The 23,141-nt window shown below is 47.1% G+C and overlaps 2 protein-coding genes across 12 annotated transcripts in view; one reads left to right on the top strand and one right to left on the bottom strand.

Moving 5' to 3' along the window:
• HMGB1 (high mobility group box 1) overlaps positions 1 to 23,141 on the top strand; it is a 979,364-nt gene that overhangs the window by 690,333 nt on the left and 265,890 nt on the right. The window lies entirely within an intron of this gene.
• The window catches only part of ALOX5AP (arachidonate 5-lipoxygenase activating protein), a 734,005-nt gene continuing 711,243 nt past the window's right edge, over positions 380 to 23,141 (bottom strand). For both annotated transcript variants that reach the window (XM_050766947.1, XM_050766948.1), the window contains 4 exons: positions 16,921 to 17,020; positions 12,935 to 13,005; positions 8,817 to 8,898; positions 380 to 856 (listed from right to left, as the gene is read on the bottom strand). In XM_050766947.1, coding sequence (XP_050622904.1) covers positions 694 to 856; positions 8,817 to 8,898; positions 12,935 to 13,005; positions 16,921 to 17,020 — 416 coding nt within the window. In that variant the 3' untranslated portion in view covers positions 380 to 693. The remainder of the gene's footprint in view (positions 857 to 8,816; positions 8,899 to 12,934; positions 13,006 to 16,920; positions 17,021 to 23,141) is intronic.

The following is a 23,141-nucleotide window of genomic DNA, read 5'->3' as shown; positions in this document are numbered from 1 at the left end:
GTCACCCAGGCTTGGAGTGCAGTGGCTCAATCTCTGCTCACTGCAAGTTCCGCCACCTCCCGGGTTAACACCATTCTCCTGCCTCAGCCTCCCTAGAAGCTGGGACTACAGGCGCCCGCCACCATGCCTGGATAATTTTTTTGTTTTTTTAGTAGAGACAGGGTTTCACCATGTTCGCCAGGATGGTCTCGATCTCCTGACCTCGTGATCCGCCCGCCTTAGCCTCCCAAAGTGCTGGGATTACAGGCGTGAGCCACCACGCCCGGCCAGGATGTGTATTTTTAATATTATCATTTAGTTTGAGGAAAACAAACTAGTTGTTTGTTGGTATAGAGATACATCCCCCGAAAGCCATTAACAAAACCCCTCAACTATCAGCTTAAAACATGTCTCTGCATTTTATTTTAAGGAAACATAAACCTGGTCACAAAACATCTTCAGAGAACAGGATAAGTGAGGAAACAAATGAAATGCATGGGAGTAGCAAATTTGGGGCCACGGTCATGTTCAAGGGGCGGAGCTGACACGAAATCATTTTGTTCCCGGAAAAGCAAGGTTAACTCAAGCTGTGAAGCCCAGATGCCAATAGATTTACAGCAATCTGAAGAGAAGCCGAATCCTTTCAAGAGTTGAATTATGATGACTTGTAGGTATTGATTAGATGAGAACACCAACCCCTTATTCAGCAGAGAGTTAGGGAATGAGAAGTAGAGGGGAGATGGTGGTGGTGACCGTCTTTATGTAGTTTTCGAAGTCACTTCCGAAAAAGAAGATGAGGTAATAGTTGAATATGCCAGCGACGGACATGAGGAACAGGAAGAGTATGATGCGTTTCCCAAATATGTAGCCAGGGGTGCTGGAAGAGAAGGAAAAAGAAAACTGTAGATGCAGTGCAAATGACACCAATTTCACACACACAAAAATGTTACCCCTTTTAGATACATGGGGTTTAAATTACAGCTCCCTGGACTCAACAATGCTCCATTTTCCCATTTACTTCATATGAAGGATGGAAGTGTCTCAGCTATTACTAGCCATTGGACTTATTTCAAGCGAAGAGAGCCTAGACCTCAAAACCCATTACTGCGAGGGCTTTACTGTACCCGCCTCTCTGTGCTCTCATGATTTCCTTAACTCCAGAGCTCCCTGATGGCCTGAAGGTGGCAGGTTCTGTTGATCACTGGGCATCCTCACTGAGCATTAGGACCATTAAGACCCTCTCTGCAGCTGCCCCTAAGGACAGACACGTGTGTAATGCAGGACTGTGTTAGAAGTGAAGTTTAAATGAGCTGATAAAACCGGTGGAATCTGAAAGGTGCTTCGGCATCTGAGGGCTCATTTTATTCTCCTGAGGCTGCCTGGCGTAATTCATGTTTACATTCATGAGAGCTGGGCACCCAGCAATGGGAGACAGGCCCTTGCATTTCTGAGTGGAGAGAGAGACTTGGTTTTTGTTGTTATTGCTGTTGTTTGTTTGTTTGTTTTTGAGATAGAGTCTCACTCTGTAGCCCAAGCTGGAGTACAGTGGTGCAATCTCGGTTCACTGCAAGCTCCGCCTTCTGGGTTTAAGTGATTCTCATGCCTCAGCCTCCCAAGTAGCTGTAACTACAGGCATGTGCCACCACGCCCAGCTAACTTTTTGTATTTTAGTAGAGATGGAGTTTCGTCATGTTGGCCAGGCTGGTCTTGAACTTCTGAGCTCAGGCGATCCACCCACCTCGGCCTCCTAAAGTGCTGGGATTATAGGCGTAAGCCACCACGCCCAGTGGAGACATGTTTTAACACAATCTATCCTTCTCTCCAAGGCACTAAATCCTAAACTGCATCCACCAGTGAGATGTGACCTCCTAATGGCACGCAGAGGCCACCCTGCGTCTGCCCTCCCTCTGCAGAGCCCTCCTCTGACTGCCGCCATGTCTGGCCCATTGAGTGGTGCTAACAGGTTGGGAAAGTCCAAATGACTCAGGAGGTTGTTAGTAAAGATCTCGGGAAGGCGCCCTTAGACAATCAGGACTGCACAACGAGATGAGCCAGCTCAGCCCAGCAGCTAACTTCATGCTGCCAAGTGCCGTTTCCTGCCATAATCAGAGAGAGCAGCATTTGACATCCACAGGTTTAATATTAGAAATCTTATCAATTTGAAAGGCACCCTATATGCTCATAATATAACTCATAATTTATCATTTATGTGTTTTGTTTTGTTTTTGAGACTGGGTCAAGCTCTATTGCCCAGGCTGGAGTGCAGTGGCACGATCTCAGCTCACTGGCACCTCTGCCTCCTGGGTTCAAGCGATTCTCCTGCCTCAGCCTCCTGAGTAGCTGGGATTACAGGCGCCTGCCACCACGCCCAGCTAATTTTTGTATTTTTGGTGGAGACGGGGTTTCACCATGTTGGCCAGGCTGATCTCGAACTCCTGACCTCAGGTGATCTGCCTACCTCGGCCTTCCAAAGTGCTGGGATTATAGGCGTGAGCCACCATGCCCAGCCAACTCATAATTTTTCTACAGCAGGAGTCTGAAACTCACGCAGCCATTACGTATCAAGCTACTTGCTACTCAAAGTATGGTCCATGGACCAGCAGCATCAGCCCCGACTGGAAGTTTGTCAGAAATGGGAAATCTCAGGTCCCTCTGGAACCTAATGAATCAGCATCTGCATTTTAACAAGCTCCCTGTGGGACCCACTCACATGGGAAAAGCACTGCTAGCTGACACCAGCCCTGTTCCTTGGCCAGCTTCATTCTCTCCCTGTTTTCCTGTTCAGTTATGTTCATGAGATAAGACATCTTTACTAGCTCCTTACGGGGGAAAATAAACATCCCAAAAGAGGGTGTTGTGGGCTGAATTAGGTCCCTTCCAAAATTCATATGTTGAATCCTTACCCTCAGTTCCTCAGAATGGGACTGTATTTGGAGACAGGGTGTTAGAGATAATTAAGGTAAAATGAACTCATATGGGGGGACCCTCCTCCAGTATGACTGGGGTCTTAAAAGAGGAGATTTGGCCACAGACATGCTCAGTGGGAAGACAACGTGAAGACACAGGGAGAAGGTGGCCCTGTTCAAGCCAAGAAGAGAGGCCGCAGGAGAAACCCACCCTGCCCACACTTTGATCTTGGACTTCTAACCTCTAGGACTGTGAGAGAATAAATTCTGTGGCTTGAGCCCCCCGGGCTGCAGTACTTTGTTATGGCGGCCCCAGCAGATGAGTACAGAGCCCCCTGGTAGTGCTGGTAAGGGAAGTGAAAATAAAATAAAGAAGTCCAAGTAAGGGATATTTTTTAGCCAGAGAATAGAGGGTTCAGATAAATTAAATTGTGAAAAGTCAAATATCGTGGTGGCTCAGATTTATCACACGAATGAGTCCACCATATGCTCATTACAGAAACAAGAAAAAGTGATTTGCGAAGCTGTTTTACGCTCAAGATAAAACCGAAGTGAAAAATGACATGGCCGCGCCTCCTGATGAAATAGTGGTGTTCCTCAATTCAGGTAGGATTTTTCCAAGGTCTCGGGGCATGTGGTCCCCGCAGCATTAGGACTGGGGTGCTTTAACTCTTCCCAGGCCGTGCACAGGGTGTGGAAGATAAAAGCTCAGCTTCCTGCTCCCTCATCTGCAGGGCTCAGGGAATGTGACCCCAGGTCGGGCACGTCATTAGCTGTACCTTTAAGTATCTCAGGTTTGGAGATGGGGCCACCGCTGTGGTAAGTGAGCATGGTGGCCAGATGCTGAACCTGCCCCAGGCTCAGGCCAAGCTGCGGAGAATCTGAAATGCTGTGAGCAGGGAAGGAAGAGCTTGGGGGCCGAGACAGGGCACACCAGGGTCATTAGCCCTTGAACAAGCAAGGTATCTCTTTCTTTTTTTTTTTTTTTTTATACCAACCACAGAAGACTCACTAATCTTTCATTGTTTCTAAAAGTTGGTACATAATTCTAAATGACTGAGGAAGGTCAGAATTAAATTAGTAAGCATCTGTTGGGACTTCCTTCAATTCTCACAGCCATCCTATGGGGGCATATTGTGAACCTATTTTCCATCTAGGCAAACAGAGCAGAGAGCTTGCGCGATTCGCCTCGGGTCCCACAGCCAGCAAGAGGCAACGTAGGTGTTCAGACCTGCCTGTGTGAGGCCAGAGTCCAGCGCTTTGCACTGCAGTGACTTCCTAAGGATGCCTTCAGACTTTAGAGACTAGGATTTGGCTATTAGTTTTGAAACAGCTGTGCCCTCCACAGGCAGCGTAAACTTACATGAAAACACAAAAGCATCCTGCTAAACAATTCCCATCTCAAAGGTGCTAACCACTCCTAGGATGAGGTGCCGTGGTGTGGGAGATGAGGGCGCCCATGCACCCAGAGCCCTGAGTTCCACCCAGGCGTCGTGGGTGGCTCATGCCTATAATCCCAGCACTTTGGGAGGCCGAGGCTGGCAGATTGCTTGAGTTCAGGAGTTCGAGACCACCCCACCTCAGCTCTCTGTGGCCCCCCCACCAGTCACCACCCCTCTCCCACTTCCCACCCCAGGTTCTTAATGTGTACAAAATATGAGGTAGGAACAGAAAACACGACAGTCCCTTCTTGTTTTACAATTCTGTTCTTTTCAGAACTTAGGGAAGTCTCACTTTAAGCCTGGTGACCTCTAAAGAAAATAAAAATTGTAAGCTCTATGAGGACAAGATATTTCTCCTCTGCCCACCCACAAATATCCAATAAATCAGGACCTCCACAAATATTTCTGAAGTGAATGAATCATTTCTCAGAAAAGAGAACAGCCTTCAGCGATTCCCAAACTCCAGTGTGTATAAGAATCACCTAAAGATTGTGTTCTCTGAGAATGCAGAATCATCTGAGAATGCGAATGTTCAGGCTTCCTCTGGCAGAGATTCTGATTCATAAGTCTGGGATGGGGCCCAGGAATCTGTATCTTTCAAAAGCACCACAGATGATTCTAATACTGTTGTTTGGCGGGTTTCGCTTTTAGAAACAGCAGCCTTGATATCTATCTATGCTCCCCGGCCTTCCAAAAGAAGAATGTTTCTCCTCAAACTCTGGTGAAGTATCACCATACTCCACACTTGGAGGCCCACAGACTCTAGAACATTGATGCTGAGGAGGAGAAATGACAGCAAGGAATCAGTCTTCTTACGTTTTGAGAACTAGGTCTATGATTATTTTGGTGAGTTGAGTATTTTTGGTCTTGCAATGTGCCCCTGGCTCTAGGAGACACCTTGGGTCTCCTTGGGGACAAAGGCTCTGTTATGTTCACTGTTATTCCTTCAGCAACTGACCTGGTACCTGGCACAAAGCAGGGAGCAAATATCTACTGAATGAATGTTGAGTGAATGAGGAGTGAGTGAGCAACTAAGGAGAAGGCGGAGTAGGGTAACCTGAGTTCACTGGCCTCAAGAGTTGGCAGTCATTGCCCACCCACCATTGAGCTGAGAACTTCAAATTGCCAAGAGGATCAGTGGGAGCCCCGACTGAGGACAGGACTCTGAGGGATAGGAAGAGGGAGCAACCTAGTGCCTGCTGGGAAAGGTAGGTGATAAAAGGCCAAGAGTCAGTTGCCAGTTGGTGCCAGGTGCCATTGAGTTTGGGCCCAGGTGATAGCTTAAATGAATGAGGAAGAAACCAAGATTCAGGCTGGGCATCATGGGTGGCTCATGCCTATAATCCCAGCACTTTGGGAGGCCGAGGCTGGCAGATTGCTTGAGTTCAGCAGTTCGAGACCAGCCTGGCCAACATGGCGAAACCCTATCTCTACTAAAAATACAAAAAATTAGCTGGGTGTGGTGGTGCACGCCTGTAGTCTCAGCTACTCAAGAGGTTGAGGTACAAGAATCACTTGAACCTGGGAAGAGGTGGAGGTTGCAGTGAGCCAAGATCAGGCCACTGCATTCCAGTTTGGGCAACAGAGCAAGACTCTATGTAAGGTGAGGTGAGATGAGGTGAGGTGAGGTGAGATGAGATGAGGTGAGGTGAGATGAGGTGAGGTGAGGTGAAGGGAGGGGAGGGAAGTGAAGGGAGTGAAGGGTGAGGTGAAGTAAAGGGAGAGGGAGGGGAGGGAAGGGAAGGGGAAAAGAGAAGAGAAAAAAGAAAACAAAGAAAAGAAAAGAAATGAACTGGGTTCAGTTAACTGCTGGGTAGTAACTGCTACAGGTGAACTAAACAGGATAGAGGAAGGGGTCAGAGAGTAAGATGAAGGACTGAAAATAAGAGCCAGAAACTTCTTGAGGGCATTAAAAAGGGAACTACAAAATCCTCGCAGGACAGCCTGAAGCCTGAAGGAAGAAGCTCAGACTGGGGCATACATTATGCAGTGTCTTCCCTGCCCACTGGACCAAGGATGACACTGAACTTCCAAAGTGGACAGGGCTGAAGCAACTTCTGGAAAGGGGCAAAGGACCATCTGGGGTCCAAGAGAGAAATTCCAGGGGAAGAATCTCATCAAGCAATTCCTCCTCAGTTGGTGAGGTCAAGAACTAAAGCAGGTCCCAAGGGCATTAGGTGTCTGCAGATTCCAAGTGTGACATAGTCCAGGAGCAGAAGGGGGACCTGGGGAGGAGGTGGGCCTAACTGAAGAAGCTCTCAACAAGTAGCTTCTAGAAGGCAGGATTGAAAATCTCCTTGCATTTAACCATAGAGCCCCTCTGGCTTACATCTATATCAGGCCGTATTTTGGTCTAGATTAGGCTTAGACATTTCTTCTAGTATCTATTACTTCTACAGATGACAACTACTCAGAGCGGTTGTGTTAAGCAGTATCTGTGTTAAGAAGGACTCTGAGGCCAGTTTTGGTCTCTGCAAGAAAGAGCACCATGATTCATCAGTAAAGCCTACCACATCCACAGGGGAGAAGAAGGGGATCTTGAACCCATGCACACAGTGTGTTACGGGGCTGGCGGGATCTTCTTATCATCTAAAGCGGGAGACCAGGGAGGGACATAAGAAGTCAGGCCGTTTATATTTCAATGAGGTCTGAAGAAATCTACTATTTTAAAGATTTCTTGTAAACCAATCTTCTATTGTTTATTTTTGCCACCTCTGTTCGTTCCCTAATAGGCATCAGTTAGTAAAACCTTTAAAGTTAAAAGGACATGTGGGTAGGTGGACAAATTTTGTCATGCTCTGCAGATTGTCTCGGAATTAAAGCAGCTGTAGGATCTTAAGCAAGTGGTGACAGATGAAGAGAGGAGCAGTGACTGAGCCACATCCCTGGGACTCTGCGAGGGGTAAGATAGGGCTGCATAGGGAGCCAGGCAAAAGAGAAGACCCTCTTATTTCATTGCTAGACATTCCACCCCCACTCTTAACAAGGTAATCACATGGGAAAAGGCATGATAGAGGTTTTCCAGGGCAAAAGAGAATAAAGAATATCATTTAGGGCAGTGTTGATAAGAATAGGAGAGATAATGGAATTGTGGTTTTAGAGGATAAATAAGAATGCTACTAGAGAGGAATGAAGAAAGAGATGGCACAGGGAAGGATCTGCCAAAAGAACAGTCATTCTTTTTCCAGCTGCAGCCCGGCTCGTGGTCTAACCCTGTCAAGTCCTTGAGCTTCACAGGCTCTCAGGTTTTCCAGATATAGCGCTTTCACCCGCTGACCTCCCCAGGATGTCACTGCCTTTATCGCTACTGAAGGATGCTATCTAATCATAGAGCCCATTAGCCACTAGAAAGGGGTGCTATTGTAAAAGACAGAGCAGCTGTGAACATAGAAAAGGAAGGAAAATGGTGTGGAAGGCTGGGGTCGGCACCTGGGGCAGCAGCCTCGCAGAACGCGTTCCTGGCACCTGGACCCCTACTAGTGCATTAGGAATTGCAATCTCTAAGGAACTGATGGCATACTCTAACTCCAACATTTCTTCTGTAAGTATCAGCATTTATTTTACTAAAATCTAGATTTCCTAATCCAGGTGTCAGGAAGGTACTGTGCTGCTTTGGAGCTTTCTGTCTGGCAACATCTATAAACAATGCAATGGTGATGCTAGTCAGTTTCACAGTCTCATGTCTGCATCTTTTTTTTTTTTTTTTTTTTTTTTTTGATGAGGTTTTGTTTTTGTTGCTCAGGCTGGAGTGCAGTGGTGCAATCTTGGCTCACTGCAACCTCCACCTCCTGGGTTCAAGCGATTCTCCTGCCTCAGCCTACCGAGTAGCTGGGATTACAGGCGCCCACCACTATGCCTGGCTAATTTTTTGTATATTTGTTAGTAGAGACGGGGTTTCACCATGTTGACCAGGCTGGTCTCGAACTCGCGACCTCAGGTGATCCATCCACCTCAGCCTCCCAAAGTGCTGGGATTATAGGCGTGAGCCGCCGCACCCGGCCGTCATGTCTGCATCTTATTTTCCCAACGTTCTTTCTGCTGGCCCCTGGAAGATCTGTTCCTCAGGACAACTTATCACAAGGTGCAAGCGTTCGTTCTCATTTCTCTAGACAAACAGTCAAATGTTTCACTCCCAAGAGGCCTGGGAACCCAGACATAAAAAGTCATTCCAGCGCCAGACTCTGCAAGGCGGGAGTGTAGGGTGTGGGACTGCAAGGCACGTGCAACAAACAACATTGAAGCACCCTTTGAAAGTCAACACCATGCAGAGGAATTGCTTAATGAGAAAACTGGGCAAGTCCCCCAGCTGTATTTTCGGTCTTCGAAGCTCAGGGAGAGAAGGATCAGAGGTCCTAGTCAGCCTTCCCCCTCCCACCCAAGGGGATGCTACAGAGCCATGAATCTAGTAAAATATTGTTTTGAATTATCACTCTTCCTGCTCGAAAATCAGGAATCACTCCACAGTTCTTTAGTAGTCCCCATTACCTACCTCTGCGTTCTCTCTCCTAGGTAACCGACAAAGTACTTTTGCCTCACCAACAAGTACATCAGTCCAGCAAAGGCAGCGGGAACTAAGTGGAGAAATGAAAACACCTGTATCAGTTTCGTAGCCACCAAAAACATGCCGTTAGCCCAATTTTAGCATAGTCATTAGGCAATCAACGTTGGTCACAAAATCTAGCAGAGGACATGCGCACTTCAGAAAAAAAGCCCAAGGGCTAGAGGAAACCCGAGAACCTTCCTAATACTGATAATAATGACCTTATGCCGGCATCATGGCATTGTTTACAACAAACTTGTCCAATCCGCAGCCTGTGGGTCACACATGGCCCAGGATGGCTTTGAATACAGCCCAACACAAATTCATAAACTTCCTTAGAAACATTATGAGATTTCTTTTTTTGTGTGTGTGTGACTTTTTTTCCTTTAGCTCATCAGCTACCAATAGGGTTAGTGTATTTTATGTGTGGCCCAAAACAACTCTTCTTCCAGTGTGGTTCAGAGAGCCCAAAAGATTGGACACCCCTGGTTTACAAGGTATTTGCATAGCCATCATCTAACATGAGTCCTTTCAACATAACTAGTACCCACATTTCTATTTCCAGATGCAGAAACGTGGGTTCCGGTGGTCCACCAGGCTTGCATGAGGCTGTCAGCTGGTAAAAGGGGGCAGAGGGTAGGGCTTAAACCCTGAACCCAGCTCTGAAACTGGTTCTCTTAAAAGTACACCCTTCACCCCTGAGCCTCCCAGCAGCACAATGTTTTAATCTTTCCTGAACCAACAGTTACCGTTTAGAAAAGATCTCTAGGGAAGGAGATTCCCTCTGCATTCTAGCCTTTTGGGAAACTGCCTGGAGCAGCACCCCAATAACTCTGTGAAGTCCTGAAGGCTTAGCGCTGGGAGTTAACTCAGCTGGAACTCATGTTATCTGGAGCCACAGATATAAAAGCCGTTTACAAACTGCTGCCATCGAGGGAATCCTTTTCACCTGCGGCAGTGCTCCTGGCGTTTGAGGAACGAGTCTCCAATCCTCCCAGCTCGCTGGTAAGGAGTGTGTTACTGTCACCGTCTGACAGATGAGGAAATTTAGGCTCAGGCCACAAGAGCCATGAGGACTTCTGTCTTCTTTCTAGACCATCTCTGAGCCTGGCATAGTGCCTGGCACATAGGGGTTTTCAAAATAATATTTGTCAAATGAATGAAAATAAGTCAGGCCAGTGAAGGGGTGGAATTTGAAACCAGGTCTTTCTGATTACAAAACTTTATCACCACCACCCACATTATCAATAATATTTATCACGCTTCAGTTGTTAGGCAGAATCATATGAAATGCTGTTTTTGTAGGTCATAAATAGTCAGATATTGGCAATTTTACATGGCTCAATCTGGTATATGCCAAGCACTGTGTCAGGAGTTTTATACATATTATTTCACTCACCATAGGAATGCTACTAGCTAGACCATGGGTCTGTTTTACAATAAGGAAACTGAGGCTTGGAAAAGCTGAGTAACAGCCTGGAGTCACACACCAGCAATGAGAGTCCTTGGATTTGCCTCCAATCAGCCACTCCCCAAAACCCATTTCTTTCCACAATTCCTCCTGCCTTCCAAAATACTACTGTTATCTGGTAGATAAAAAAAAATCAAAGCAAAAGAGAAACTGTGAGTTTCGGCTTTCATTCTTATTTATTTATTTATTTATTTATTTATTTAGAGACGGAGTTTCACTCTTGTTGCCCAGGCTAGAGTGCAATGGTGCTATCTTGGCTCACCGCAACCTCCGCCTCCCAGGTTTAAGTGATTCCCCTGCCTCAGCCTCCCGAGTAGCTGGGATTACAGGCATGCACCACCACGCCCAGCTAATTTTGGTGGAGACAGGGTTTCTCCATGTTGGTCAGGCTGGTCTTGAATTCCCGACCTCAAGTGACCCGCCTGCCTCGGTCTCCCAAAGTGCTGGGATTACAGGCGTGAGCCACTGTGCCCGGCCCATGCTATTCTCTAAAAAGCGCAAGACTGTCACAATCATGATTTGCGTTGGGCAAAGTTTTTCCTATGTTGTACCATCTGAATGATTCTGCTCTAACTTACTGGTCCATTTTTCTTTCAATGGGAACCCAATTGAACATGAGCTATCAGAGATTATGGGTGGAAAATGACCGTACTCAAACCCCTGTGCAAGGAAGGTGAGTGCCTCCTGCAGGGAAGTGGGCTGCCGGCACCAGGAGGGTATAAATCCAGGCTCTGAAATTCTGACGTTCGTGCAAGCCATGGTTCCTCTGGGACTTGAGCTTCTGCTCTATGAAGTGAGGGATTTGCACTAGAATTATCTTTGGGTTTCCTTTCTGCTCAAAAAAATTCTACAATCTATTTATTCATAAGAAATCATGATTATCAACCAAGGTTTACTGATGATTTTGTCTGCTGGCAATGACAAAGCTTGTTTTGACAGGAAATACATATTTCCAGGGCTACGAAACACCTTCAAACTCCCATTGTATTTATCTGGCTACAGCAAGTCTGCATTCATCTGGATCAAGCATCATCTAAGACATAAAAAGAATCATAACTCCTAGTAAGAGCATAGTTTGACTTGATTTTTTTTTTTTTTTTTTTGAGACGGAGTCTCGCTCTGTCACCCAGGCTGGAGTGCAGTGGCCGGATCTCAGCTCACTGCAAGCTCTGCCTCCCGGGTTCACGCCATTCTCCTGCCTCAGCCTCCCGAGTAGCTGGGACTACAGGCGCCTGCCACCTCGCCCGGCTAAGTTTTTGTATTTTTAGTAGAGAGGGGGTTTCACTGTGTTAGCCAGGATGGTCTCGATCTCCTGACCTCGTGATCCGCCCGTCTCGGCCTCCCAAAGTGCTGGGATTACAGGCTTGAGCCACCGCGCCCGGCCGACTTGATTTTTTGAGTAATGCGAGACATATTTCCTATTTAACTCAGGATAGAAAATAGGAAATAAATGGTGAGCTTACTGACAGCCTTCTCAGCACAGAAGGAGTGCCACGTGGTGTCCCTTAAGTGGTTTCTGCTGCCGCCTCACCTCTGCTCTCTATCACTGAACTTAGTTCTTTTCCCTCATGGTGCTTCCCACCCTTGTCATTTCTTCATTCACTGACGTCTGTGGTCCATCTTGCCAGCTGGCCTGTGCTTCACCGCCATCTCTTTTATTTATCACTGTATATCTAGGCTCAGGGCTTGGCACAGAGTAGCTCTTCAATATATATTTATTATGTAAATGAATAAAGTAAGAGGATCTTTGTGAAAATCCAGAATTTTAAGCCAAAAGACCCAGGCACTCATTCTGCCTGTGTTATTCACCAGCTGAGTAGCTGTAAGCAAGTTACTTCATCTCTCTGAATCAAAGTATCCTGAAAGGTAATAAGGGACATAAGATCCACTCTATCTACTTTATAGAGCGGGGAGACAAAAATAAGTCTTACATAGTTCATCATGGGACTCAGTGTGGCCTTTCTGCCTGTGCCCTCCAGGGCCACAGAAGCTGGCCAGTTCATGCCGATCGGCCACCAGGCACAGTGCCAGGCATGGCCCCGAAAGGGGACCGAAAGTATGACTGATTTCCACTCAATGTTAAATCAACTCTGGAAGTTGATCTGTATTTCCAACTTGCTCAAGTCAAGCCTGTGGGCTGCTGCTAACCTGGGAAGGCCAGGGATGTGGCATCCAGCCCGTGGCTCCATGGAAACATGCCTGAAGGAGGGCCACCATACTGGAAGCTTATCAGCAGAAGAGCCCAGTTACAGCCGCCCCAGAATAGATCCCTCAGGCACTCTCATTTATAATGGCCTTGTATCTGAACTAACACTGCTTAAGGATTCTGAGTCACATTTAGCCTTAAACCACCCTTGTCAGCACAGCAGCTCTCAACCAGCCACCAGGGAGCAAGTATTAGCAATGCATTATCACACGCGCTCTGCACGGGCGCAGAGCATGCCTGAAACAGCCTCCCGAGGGCTCTCACCTCTCCAGGGCTTCACAGATGGGAGCCAGAGGTCAGGCAAAGTCCTTTCAACAAAAAGCCTGCCCTTTGAACCTCCTTGAGATGCACTTTATAGAAGGAGAATGAACAAAGGGAAGTCTGAGTTACCTTGGCTGCAGAGTAGCCCCGCAGACCAGAGCACAGCGAGGAAAGTGGGGTACGCATCTACACAGTTCTGGCTGCGGAATAAATAAATAAGGAGAAAAACAATCAGATACCAAGTCACTGCAATATGGTCTGAAAATTACCTGAAAGTTGAAGTTAATCATCATCATCATGTATGAAACATAAATCCCATTCATAATTCCACTTATATCTACCCAATAAGATGGGGCAGCCAGCTGCCACCTGGGAAACAAACAATGGTATAAAGCAAACACATGTTCATAATCCATTAACTCTGTTCCTATGGTGATGCATAAGGGAGACTTGGTTTCTTGATGTATTCCTTTGGCAGGGTTCCCGTTCCTGGCAGTGCACCTGTGCTTCTTGGAATTGAAGAGTGAGCAATGCAGACAGAGGATGTGGCCACACTGGCGTGGGGGTGGTGGGGGAGAAGAGCCCAACTAAGGAAACTTTTCTATCAGATCCACAAATCAGCCCAGGTCGGCAAGTCAGGCTGAGCAAAGAAAGGTGATCTTCAAGCGTTAAAGACACCAAGGTCAATTCAAAAAAGCTGGTGCTCAGAAAGTTAGCTTACTGAGAGGGCGATCACTGTGTGCCGGACACAGTCCTCACTCCCTGGAGAGTTCTCACTCTACCATGGATGTTTTACATCCATCCTCTCTTAACTCACCATATTCCTGTGAGTTCACATGATGATTGTATGAGTTTCCTCTTGCTGCTATAACAAGTGGCCACAAACTGAGTGGCTTAAAACAATACACCTTATAATCCCAGCACTTTGGGAGGCCAAGGCAGGCGGATCACAAGGTCAAGAGTTCAAGACAAGCCTAGACAACATGGCGAAACCCTGTCTCTACTAAAAATACAAAAATTAGCCGGGCATGGGGGCATGTGCCTGTAATCCCAGCTACTCAGGAGGCTGAAGCAGGAGAATCACTTGAACATGGGAGGCCGATGTTGCAATGAGCCAAGATCGTGCCACTGTACTCCAGCCTGGGCAACAGAGGGTGATTCTGTCTTTCAAAAAAATTAATCAATTAGAATTAAAATATACACATGAACAGAGTCCAGATCCAATTCCTTTTAGCTCTCAGACCCTGACTCAGCTCTGCCCTCGTGAGAGATGGGTGAAGGCACAGCCCATTAATTAAGGCCAAGTCTGAGCTGATGAGCCGCACTGCCTGGGGTATCTGTTCAGCAGCTGCCCCAGAGTCTTGAGCTATCTCTATCAGTCAGCAGTTGTGTTTTATGCTAAAAATACATGCATCTGTCTCTTTAATCCACCAGTATCATTTGTCCTTCATGCTATTTTTCCTTGATAGCCATGGTCACTAAACATTTATGATCCCACACCCCATCAACCAAGTTTTGAGCATGCAACCTTATAACAAGTATATTTGCATATAAACTATATACACATACTACTGTCCGTGTATATGTTAAAAATGAGTAAAGCTTTATTTCTTCCTGCAGCCTCATGGGTCATCTTGCAACCCTTTTCAGTGTTCCTGGATGCCCCTGGAGAAGCTGCTCCTGGGACGACTTTCTCCTAGAATAACACACAACCCTATTCCCAGTGGTTTCCTGACACAGGCGAACAGACCAGCTGCCTCTGGCTTTTGCCAGCATGTAGCTGCCTGCTGCATTGATCTTTGGCCCTTTTTACAACCCAGACAGGCACACAGATACACTGCTGGCCCAGGGAGGAAGCGGTCTTTGTAACAGAACCTCAGCAGTATTCAGACAATTTTTATCTTACGGAAAACTCGCCACCCTGCCTGCTTAGTTCCTACCTTTCCATGGCTGGCTGTCCCCTCCCTCATCCTTCGCCTTCCCTCTCATGGAGGTTGAGTGTACAGACCCGTGGGTTTTGAGGGCTGGGCTGAAGCACCCACACAGTGGGGATGCCCGAGCGGCAATAAGCACCTTCCACTCTCCTCTTACACTTTTCATCTCTGGAGCCCCACAATGACTATGGAACTTCCAAATGACACAGCACAGCCACCAACCAAAGGGCACTTCTGCAATATGGAGGCTGGCAACCAGTGACACCAGGTCTGAGTGCCATGGCTTCTTAGAGCTGTTCACTCCTGGGGGGACATGGCAGAAACTACACAGCCTGGCCTGCTCCATTTCTTCTTCATTGCCAGCCAAATGGAAACCTAACTTCTAACCACATACGGTGAAATCGCACCGTAACTTCTCCAAACTGGTTGAGCTGAGGAGTCCATAGGAACACAATGTGACCAGTGAGAATGCAGTCACCTGGCAGAAGTTTCTCTTTCCAAACTGATATAGCACAGTAGGAATGCTTGCTTTGGATTTCGTCTGGGGAGAAGTTTCGACCTTGCTTCATCAGAGACACTTTCTCTGCACCTCTTGCATGTGGATATGTCCGAGGTGGGACTCTAGTAATTTTCTCTGCAGATGGTGCAAAGAGGCTGACAGCAACCGACACAATTTCTGTACTCTCCTCCAAATGGTTTTAAAATGTCTTAAATCACACCTTTAAACATCTTAAGTTGATTCTGAGAATTAATACATGGAAGGCCTAGATGTTAAAATAGAAACCTCTCTATAATCAGTTTAGCAAAGGATTTCCTTGAGCTTGGACTGCTGGAATAGCCCTGGACAGAAGTGCTTGGGAGAAGGGAGTGGAGCCCAGAGCAGGTGGGAGCATGCAGAAAGAGGGAGACCTAGGTGGCCCGCTGCAGCAGCACTGTGAGTGTTCAGGGACTGTCCGAAAGGAAAATGCCCAAAGAGGGCAAGGGGCCAGGCGATCAGACTGTGACTACCGTACTAATGTGTTCAAGAGTGGCCCAGCAATTTCAGAGCGGAGGGAGGGAGCTGAGGAGACGCTCCCTCCAATTCCCGCTTGCCTACACCTCACTGAAACAATTAAAAATACCTAGATGAGGAGGACTGAAGAGAAAGTATATCGGTGAGTGTGATGTAGGCCTGTTCAGTCGAGATCCCTTGAAGCCAGTTTAATTCACGGGAAAACAATGGTACCCCTGAAGGGGACCCTCCCTCCCATGGTGCCAGCAGCGAGCCCAGGGACTCCAGCCCTGTGGTGTGAATCTTTATCCTGCGTTTGCCCCATTCTTGGCATTCTGAATGCATTTTTCTTGGGTGACCATGACTCCCCCTTTGGAAGGATCTCTGGGGACATCAAAGTTGCTCGTGGGCTGGAACTGAAGGCCAGCTCCTCCCTTAGCTCCCTAGCATGAGGCCTTCCTCCGTGACAGGCCCCTAGTCCATAGTCCATATTCCCCAACACACCTACCGCTGGCTGAGCCTTGAAATACACTCCGCATAAAGGAGAGAGGAGGATTTGAATAACATTCCTTCGGATTTGCATCCTGAATAGATTCCACCCATCTTTAGGAGCTGCTCGGGTGTTTTCAAACAGCCTTTGTATTCAAAGAAAAGAATGAGAGAGGGGGAAAGCACCTGCGTAATGTCCCCATTCTTTTTGTTCTTATTCTAGTTGCTCAAGGAGCCCCTGTGTTAGAAAATGCACCGGTGTCACCTCCAGACTTCCACCTGCAGGAGAGCGAGGGGCAGGTGAGTTGAAGGCTGTCACCAGCGTGTCCTGCCTGTGGCTTCTGAAGGCGGCTGGTGAGTCATGGCCGGTGTTCACAGTAACACCCCTGGTCTAACCCCACAGGAAATAGGTCAACTTCCCTAATCAAATGACTCTCTCTGATCTTTCTGAAGCTGCAGAGATCACACCTCACTCCGCCAACGCGCCCCATATCCCCACTCCCTTTCTTTTGACACTAGCACTCACTAAGATGATGAAGGGTGTCCACAACGCCTCTCTGATGAAATCCCACCTTCCTTAGCTCCCTGGCGCTCAGAAAGTTGGCTCAGACAGACCTGTGGTATTAAGGGTGTCATCACTCCTAGAAGGAGACCCCCCTGCCCTTGCCCCCGCCGTTAGCAACATCAGGGTTTAGACTCACTTGGCAGTGTAGACTCGCTCAAAGGCAAGTGTCCCCGTCCTCTGGAAGCTCCTCCCATTCTGGGTCCTGCTTTCGTGCTCCACCTTATGGGCAAAGAATCCTGCCAACAAAAAAGGTTTGCACTCGGCTCATCGTGGGCATGTTCTGGAGTCTGTTACTTCCTTGTTTTACTAGAATGTTAAACGCCTCCTTGACTTGACCTCCAAACAGCCCTAAATGTCCACCATCAACTGTCATTTAGCAGAAATGTACTCAGCAGCTGCTCTCTACTGAACGCTGCGTTTGGTGTTGGAAACGCAGTTGTGAGCAAGGCACGGCCCCCACTTTCCAGGATCTTACAGCCTAAAGGAATAGACAAACAAGGAAAGCAGGTGTTCCTCACAGCAGAGCGAGTCATGCCAAGATAAGATTGAGTACACGGTGCTTTCAGGGTCAAAGGAGGCAACTTAATTCCATGTTGGGTCACAGAAGGATTCCTAGAGGGAATTACACCTAAGATAAAATCTGAAGAACAAGTAGAAATTAGCCAAGCAGAGGGAGGGAGAGGGGCCACTCTATGTTAGGAGAACGGAATATGCGAAGGTCCAGGGGAAAGAACTGTTTTGGTTCAGAATGTCCAGCCAAGGAGGGGGAATGGAGGGCGCTGGGGAGAAAGTGGGATTTGGTAGAACCACAGACAAGGCCAAACAGGGAGGTGATGAATTGTTCTTTCAATGACATGTGTCTATGACCACTTGCCACGTGCCAGACATTTAGCTTGCATCCAAGAACAAAACAAAGAGCCTTGGTTTGAGAAACTGATGCTCTGGTGAGGGCAGCAGAGGAGGAAACAGATCATCCACAGTAAGCAAAATACATAAATTGAAATGACACGGTGTGCTGAGCTATGGGCGAAAGAAGAGCATGGTAAGGGGCCATTTGATGCATGCAAGAGGGTGGGGGCGTGAGCCCCAATGACAAAGCAATAACTGAGCCAGGGGTTAAGAAGATGACCATTGAGATTTGCACCTGGGCCTAGCAGGGTGACTGTGACCTTGCTGAGAGCCGTGTGAAGAAATTCAGAACTTAGTTCTGTCTGAGAACAACAAGGAATTACTGACAGGTTTAAGCAGAGGAATGTAGTCATCAGAAAGCCACCCTGTGTTTAGTGTAGCAGGCACTTCACAGAATCAGATCCAGGAACGGGGGATAAGATAGGAGTCGACTGGGGTGGTGGCGGTGGGGGTGTCAGAGACGCCAAGGAGACACAGTCTGGAGGGTTTGACTATAGATTGGATGATGAGGGGGTGAAGGTCTCTCTCCCTTCTCTCCTTTTCTATTTTATTCCTTTACTCCTTTTTCAAGAGTGAAAAAGGGGATATATGTGATTGTCAGGGATCCAACCACAGGGTTCCTTTTCATCAATTTCATATTATCTGCCTCAAAAAGACATTAAAAGGGTGCTTTATTATGTATAGGAATAAAAGCCTTTCATGTGTTTCTTTTTGATACAAATAACACTCCTTCTGTAGGAATGTGCCCACTTTAAGTGTATCTGTAGGGTCTCTTGCATAAAGGAAGGGCCCACCTCATCCCAGGCAATGTGATGGGCACTTGCCGTGTATTCTGTCACTGAGTTTTGCACCCACTCTTTGCAGTGGGTAGTACTGTTCCCACTCTGTGGGTAAGAACCCTGCGACCTTCCAGACTCACCCCACCGCTGGGGAGCAGTGCAGCCGGGACTTCAAACTCTGTGGGTCACATGGGGATGTGTTTCTCCTCTTGCTGTCACCGTGAAGCTCCCCGCAGGATTTCATCAGTTCCACAGGTTTTTTTTTTTTTAAAGAGACAGAATCTCACTCTGTCGCCCAGGCTGGAGTGCAGTGGCGTGATCTCGGCTCATTGCAACCTCCGCCTCCAGCGTTCAAGCGATTCTTCTGCCTCAGCCTCCCCAGTAGCTGGGACTACAGGCGTGCATCATTCACACCCAGCTAATTTTTGTATTTTTAGTAGAGACGGGGTTTCACCATATTGGCCAGGCTGGTCTCAATCTCCTGACCTTGTGATCCACCCGCCTTGGCCTCCCAAAGTGCTGGGATTACAGGCGTGAGCCACTGGGCCCAGCCAGTTCCACAGGGTTTAATACACCTGTGGAAAGACCTGTTTTTGCCAGAGTATGACAGAAGATCCTAATTGTTTTCTTTCCAGAACCCAAGATGGTGTTCCCTGCCTCTGAACACATGAACAGGGCTAGTATAATCAGCCTTCTGTATCTGCAGGTTCTGCATTCCTGGAGTCAACCAACCACTGACCAAAAATATTAAAACAAACAAAACAAAACAAAACAAAACATTTTGTCTATACTGAAAATGTATAGATTTTTTTCTTGTTACTATTTTTTAGCAATACAGTGTAACAACGGTTTACATAGCATTTACATTCTATCAAGTATTATAAGTAATCTAGGCCACACACAGTGGCTCATACCTGTATTCCCAGCACTTTGGGAGGCCGAGGCAGGTAGATCACCTGAGGCCAGTAGTTCGAGACCAGCCAGGCCAACATGGTGACACCCCGTCTCTACTAAAAATACAAAAATTAGCCAGTTGTTGGGGGAGTTGAGGGGGGGCTGTAATCCCAGCTCCTCGGGACACTGAAGCAGGAAAATCACTTGAACCCAGGAGGCGGAGGTTGCAGTGAACTGAGACTGCACCACTGCACTCCAGCCTGGGTGACGAGAGTGAAACTCCATCTCAAAAAAAAAAAAAAAAAAAAGACAAAACAAGTAATCTAGAGATTATCTAGAGATTACTTAAAGTATATGGAGGATGTGTGTAGGTTAAATGCAAATACTATGCCATTTTATATCAGGGACTTGAGCATCCATGAATTTTGGTATCCAAGGGAGGTCCTGAAACCAATCCTCCAGGGATACGGAGGGATGACTGTATTAAAAGTCAGAGGTTATTTCTGCAACCAGCAGCACGACACGCTGTAGTTCTCTGCATCTACCTCTCTTCTTTCCCTCCTTGCTCAGAGAACCAAGCCCCTTCCTTTTCTCTAAGGCTGTGACCTCTACCTGCGATCTTGACCCTGTCCATGCCACTGACTTCAAGTCTGTGTTTCATTGCTCCTTCTCCCACTTCCAGAATCTTTAATATCATCTTCTCTCCTTTTCTTTATCCTGGAAACACCCACAGATCTTCCCTACCCTTTAAACAAAACAAAAACAAACCTGCCTCAGTCCAACATTCCACTAGGGTTTACCTCTCCTTCCTTCTAAGATAACTTGGAAGAGTTGGCTGCCTTTGGCTACTCCTCACCGCCCCCTCACTCCCCAACCTCTTGTAATCCTGCAGTATGCTACAGAAACAATGCATGCAAAGACCATAAACACACTTATCGCAGCTAGCTGCTAGCAGTAAGCCAGAACAAGTGTGAGAGAGACAAAGACCTAGATAGAGAGATAGCTGCAAACCCTTCTGAAGCATCTGCTGTACGTGGGCACGGCTGGCTACTTTATATCATCTTGTGCAAGACCTTCAGCAACCACATGTGGAGGTTATCAATCACTCCACTGCTCAGTGAAGGAAACTGAGGGCCAGAGAAGTTAAATAAGTTTCTCAACAAACATAAAGAGATCTTGAGATTTTAGTTAACCACAGAGTTCCTATGACTCAGCAGTGACACACAGTTCTGGAAAAAGTAACTCATACGTAGATTATTCTAACAGAGTTGGAGTCCATATCTCAGGAACAGCTTCCCTGTACAGAAGACACCTATCTGCATAGGTGTTCTTAGAAAGCACACAGGAAGAGGAGAGGTGACCCAATGGCAAGGGACTCCAGAAACGATAGGCTGAAGAGGGGGATGTGACAGCTGACACCGTAAACACAGAAAGAGCAGGCACAGTCTAAGTGATTTTAGGGAACAGCACCAGGACTGCTGGATAAAAGGCACAGGGCTGCAGATTTCAGCTCAGCATAAGACAGAACTTCTTGAACAGTGAGTGCTTGAATGAATGAATTGGAGGCAATATGCATGGAGCAAGTGTCTACTCTCTAAAGTCAGGTGATTAGGTTTTAATCCCAGCTTCACGACTCCTGACCTTGGGACTTTCAACCCACGCTCCAAATTCTCCATGATTCACTTTGCTTATCTGTAAAACAGGAATAAATCATGTAGTATGTATTTCTAGGCTGGGCTCATGCCTGTAATCCCAGCACTTTGGGAGGCCAAGGCAGGAGGATCACTTGAGGTCAGGAGTTCGAGGCCAACCAGGCCAACATGGCAAAACCCTGTCTCTACTAAAAATACAAAAATTAGCCGGGCGTGGTGGCACATGCCTGTAGCCCCAGCTACTCAGGAGGCTGAGACATAAGAATCACTTGAGCCTGGGAGGCGGAGGTTGCAGTCAGCTGAGATTGCACTACCGCACTCCAGTCTGGGCGACAGAGTGAAACTCAATAATAATAATAATAATATGTATTTCTTTATTCACTTGCATACACTTATAAAGACCTGTCTTTTTGCCAGGCAGTGTCCTGGGTGCAGGGGACTAAAGCAGGGAACAAAACAGGTACAGTGAAGGAAAGGTCAGCCTACAGTGACCCCTCTAGTCTCTGCAAAGGCAGTTGCGTGAGTGGGTGAGTGCGAGGATTAAATGGTGCAAAGATTACATGAGATAATACTAAGCACCGCAGGAAGCACCATTCTTCACACAACGCAAGCTTTCAATCCATGCAACAATTGGAAAGGCAAGCTTGGAAGGTGGTGAGTTTTCTGAACTCTGTAGTGTTCAGGAAGAAGCAGCTGTGAGGGTTACTATAAGGAAGATTCCTGCTTTGGGGGAACTTCATGAGTCTATGATTCTGTTTCTAGAGCCTATCAAACCCCAGGTTGGATGGCAAAGTCTTCCAATATGGTGCTTGGGAGGTTTCTTGTGAGTGTGTGTATGTGTTGGGGTAGTAACAGCAGCTCCATTTCCCTCCTTAGCACTATGCTCACAAATCCTTATGACTGCAGGGCCATAATGTCGCCAAAACTTGGAGGAGCCTGCCTTTCTTGGGGGAAAGAGGACACTGCTAATGCCTGCCAGCTCCCCCTACAACCAGAGCAGATGTAGAACAGCCTCCACATCCTTCCTCTGCCATCACTAAGTGTAGCTCAGGGGCACTGAGCCCCTCCCCTCAGCTCACATTTCTCCCCAATCACTTTCTCCAAATACAGTATGTGCTTCCCAGGTTTGCATCATGTCCAAGTTGCTGGTACCTTGGCTGGAGAAGTTGGAGGCTCTCTGCCTGCTACTCATAAGAAATGCATCTATGTAATTAAAACTTGCCCTAAGCCCCAAATTGGGGAGACAGATTTGAGCCCAACTCCTGTCTCCTTGCTAGCCAGCCATGCAATGAAGCCTTTCTTCTCTCAAAAGCCAGTGCCATAGTACTGGCCAATGAGCCCATTTGCTGCATTCTCTGGGAAACCAAGTTTTGATAGTTCTGGTCCAGGTTTCTTAGAACAATGTATTTGAAACTCGTTCTGTTTTTCTAAATCTGCATTCTGCTGGATCAAGCTGGAAAGGGTTACAAGTTTGAAGATCTTGATGACTAAACAATGTTTGAAAGGCAGAGGAGGACATTGCACCAGGTGGGCCAGCTCTGCCCAATCACAGAAAATCAGGCTCTCGAAGTACGGAGAGAGTGCAGAGCCCAGTGCAGTCATGGGTGTATGTGGAACTGTGCCTCACTGTCTTAGGACGCAGACTGGGTGCAGTGCCTGGTAACACCATGGAAATCTTTCTTTAACTAACAGGAAGTGTTCACAATGGCATTTTAGGGTATGAGGAAGAAGAAAGGCAGGGTTTTTGCATATTTTTTTTTAATTCTGTAAGGTAGGTCTATGGTTGCAACATTGAGGTGAATTAGAATTGCAAAAAGAGGCTTGGACATACATCTGGATCTTTGGGATTACCTAAAAACTCACAGTTAAAAACAAATAGTCGTGTTATCTCCCAAGTTATTGAATGTTTTGCCACCTCCACTGAGAGGTATATGAGGGGCTCTGCTGTGGTTTCATTGGGACCACAGAAATTCCCTTACTGAGCACAGGCAGGAGAACTGTGCAAAGTCACTCTGACCACACATTGCCTCAGCTGGCTCCCAAGGGGATCTAGATCTCCAAACTGTGGCTGTCAGGACTCAGACGTCTGGCCATCTTTAATCTTACCTCCACCTCCCACTTGT

Source organism: Macaca thibetana, chromosome 17 (assembly GCF_024542745.1).
Source record: "Macaca thibetana thibetana isolate TM-01 chromosome 17, ASM2454274v1, whole genome shotgun sequence".
NCBI classification, from domain to species: Eukaryota; Metazoa; Chordata; class Mammalia; order Primates; family Cercopithecidae; genus Macaca; species Macaca thibetana.
Note: the sequence above shows the minus strand (reverse complement) of the source record. Positions and strands in the feature narration are given on the sequence as shown.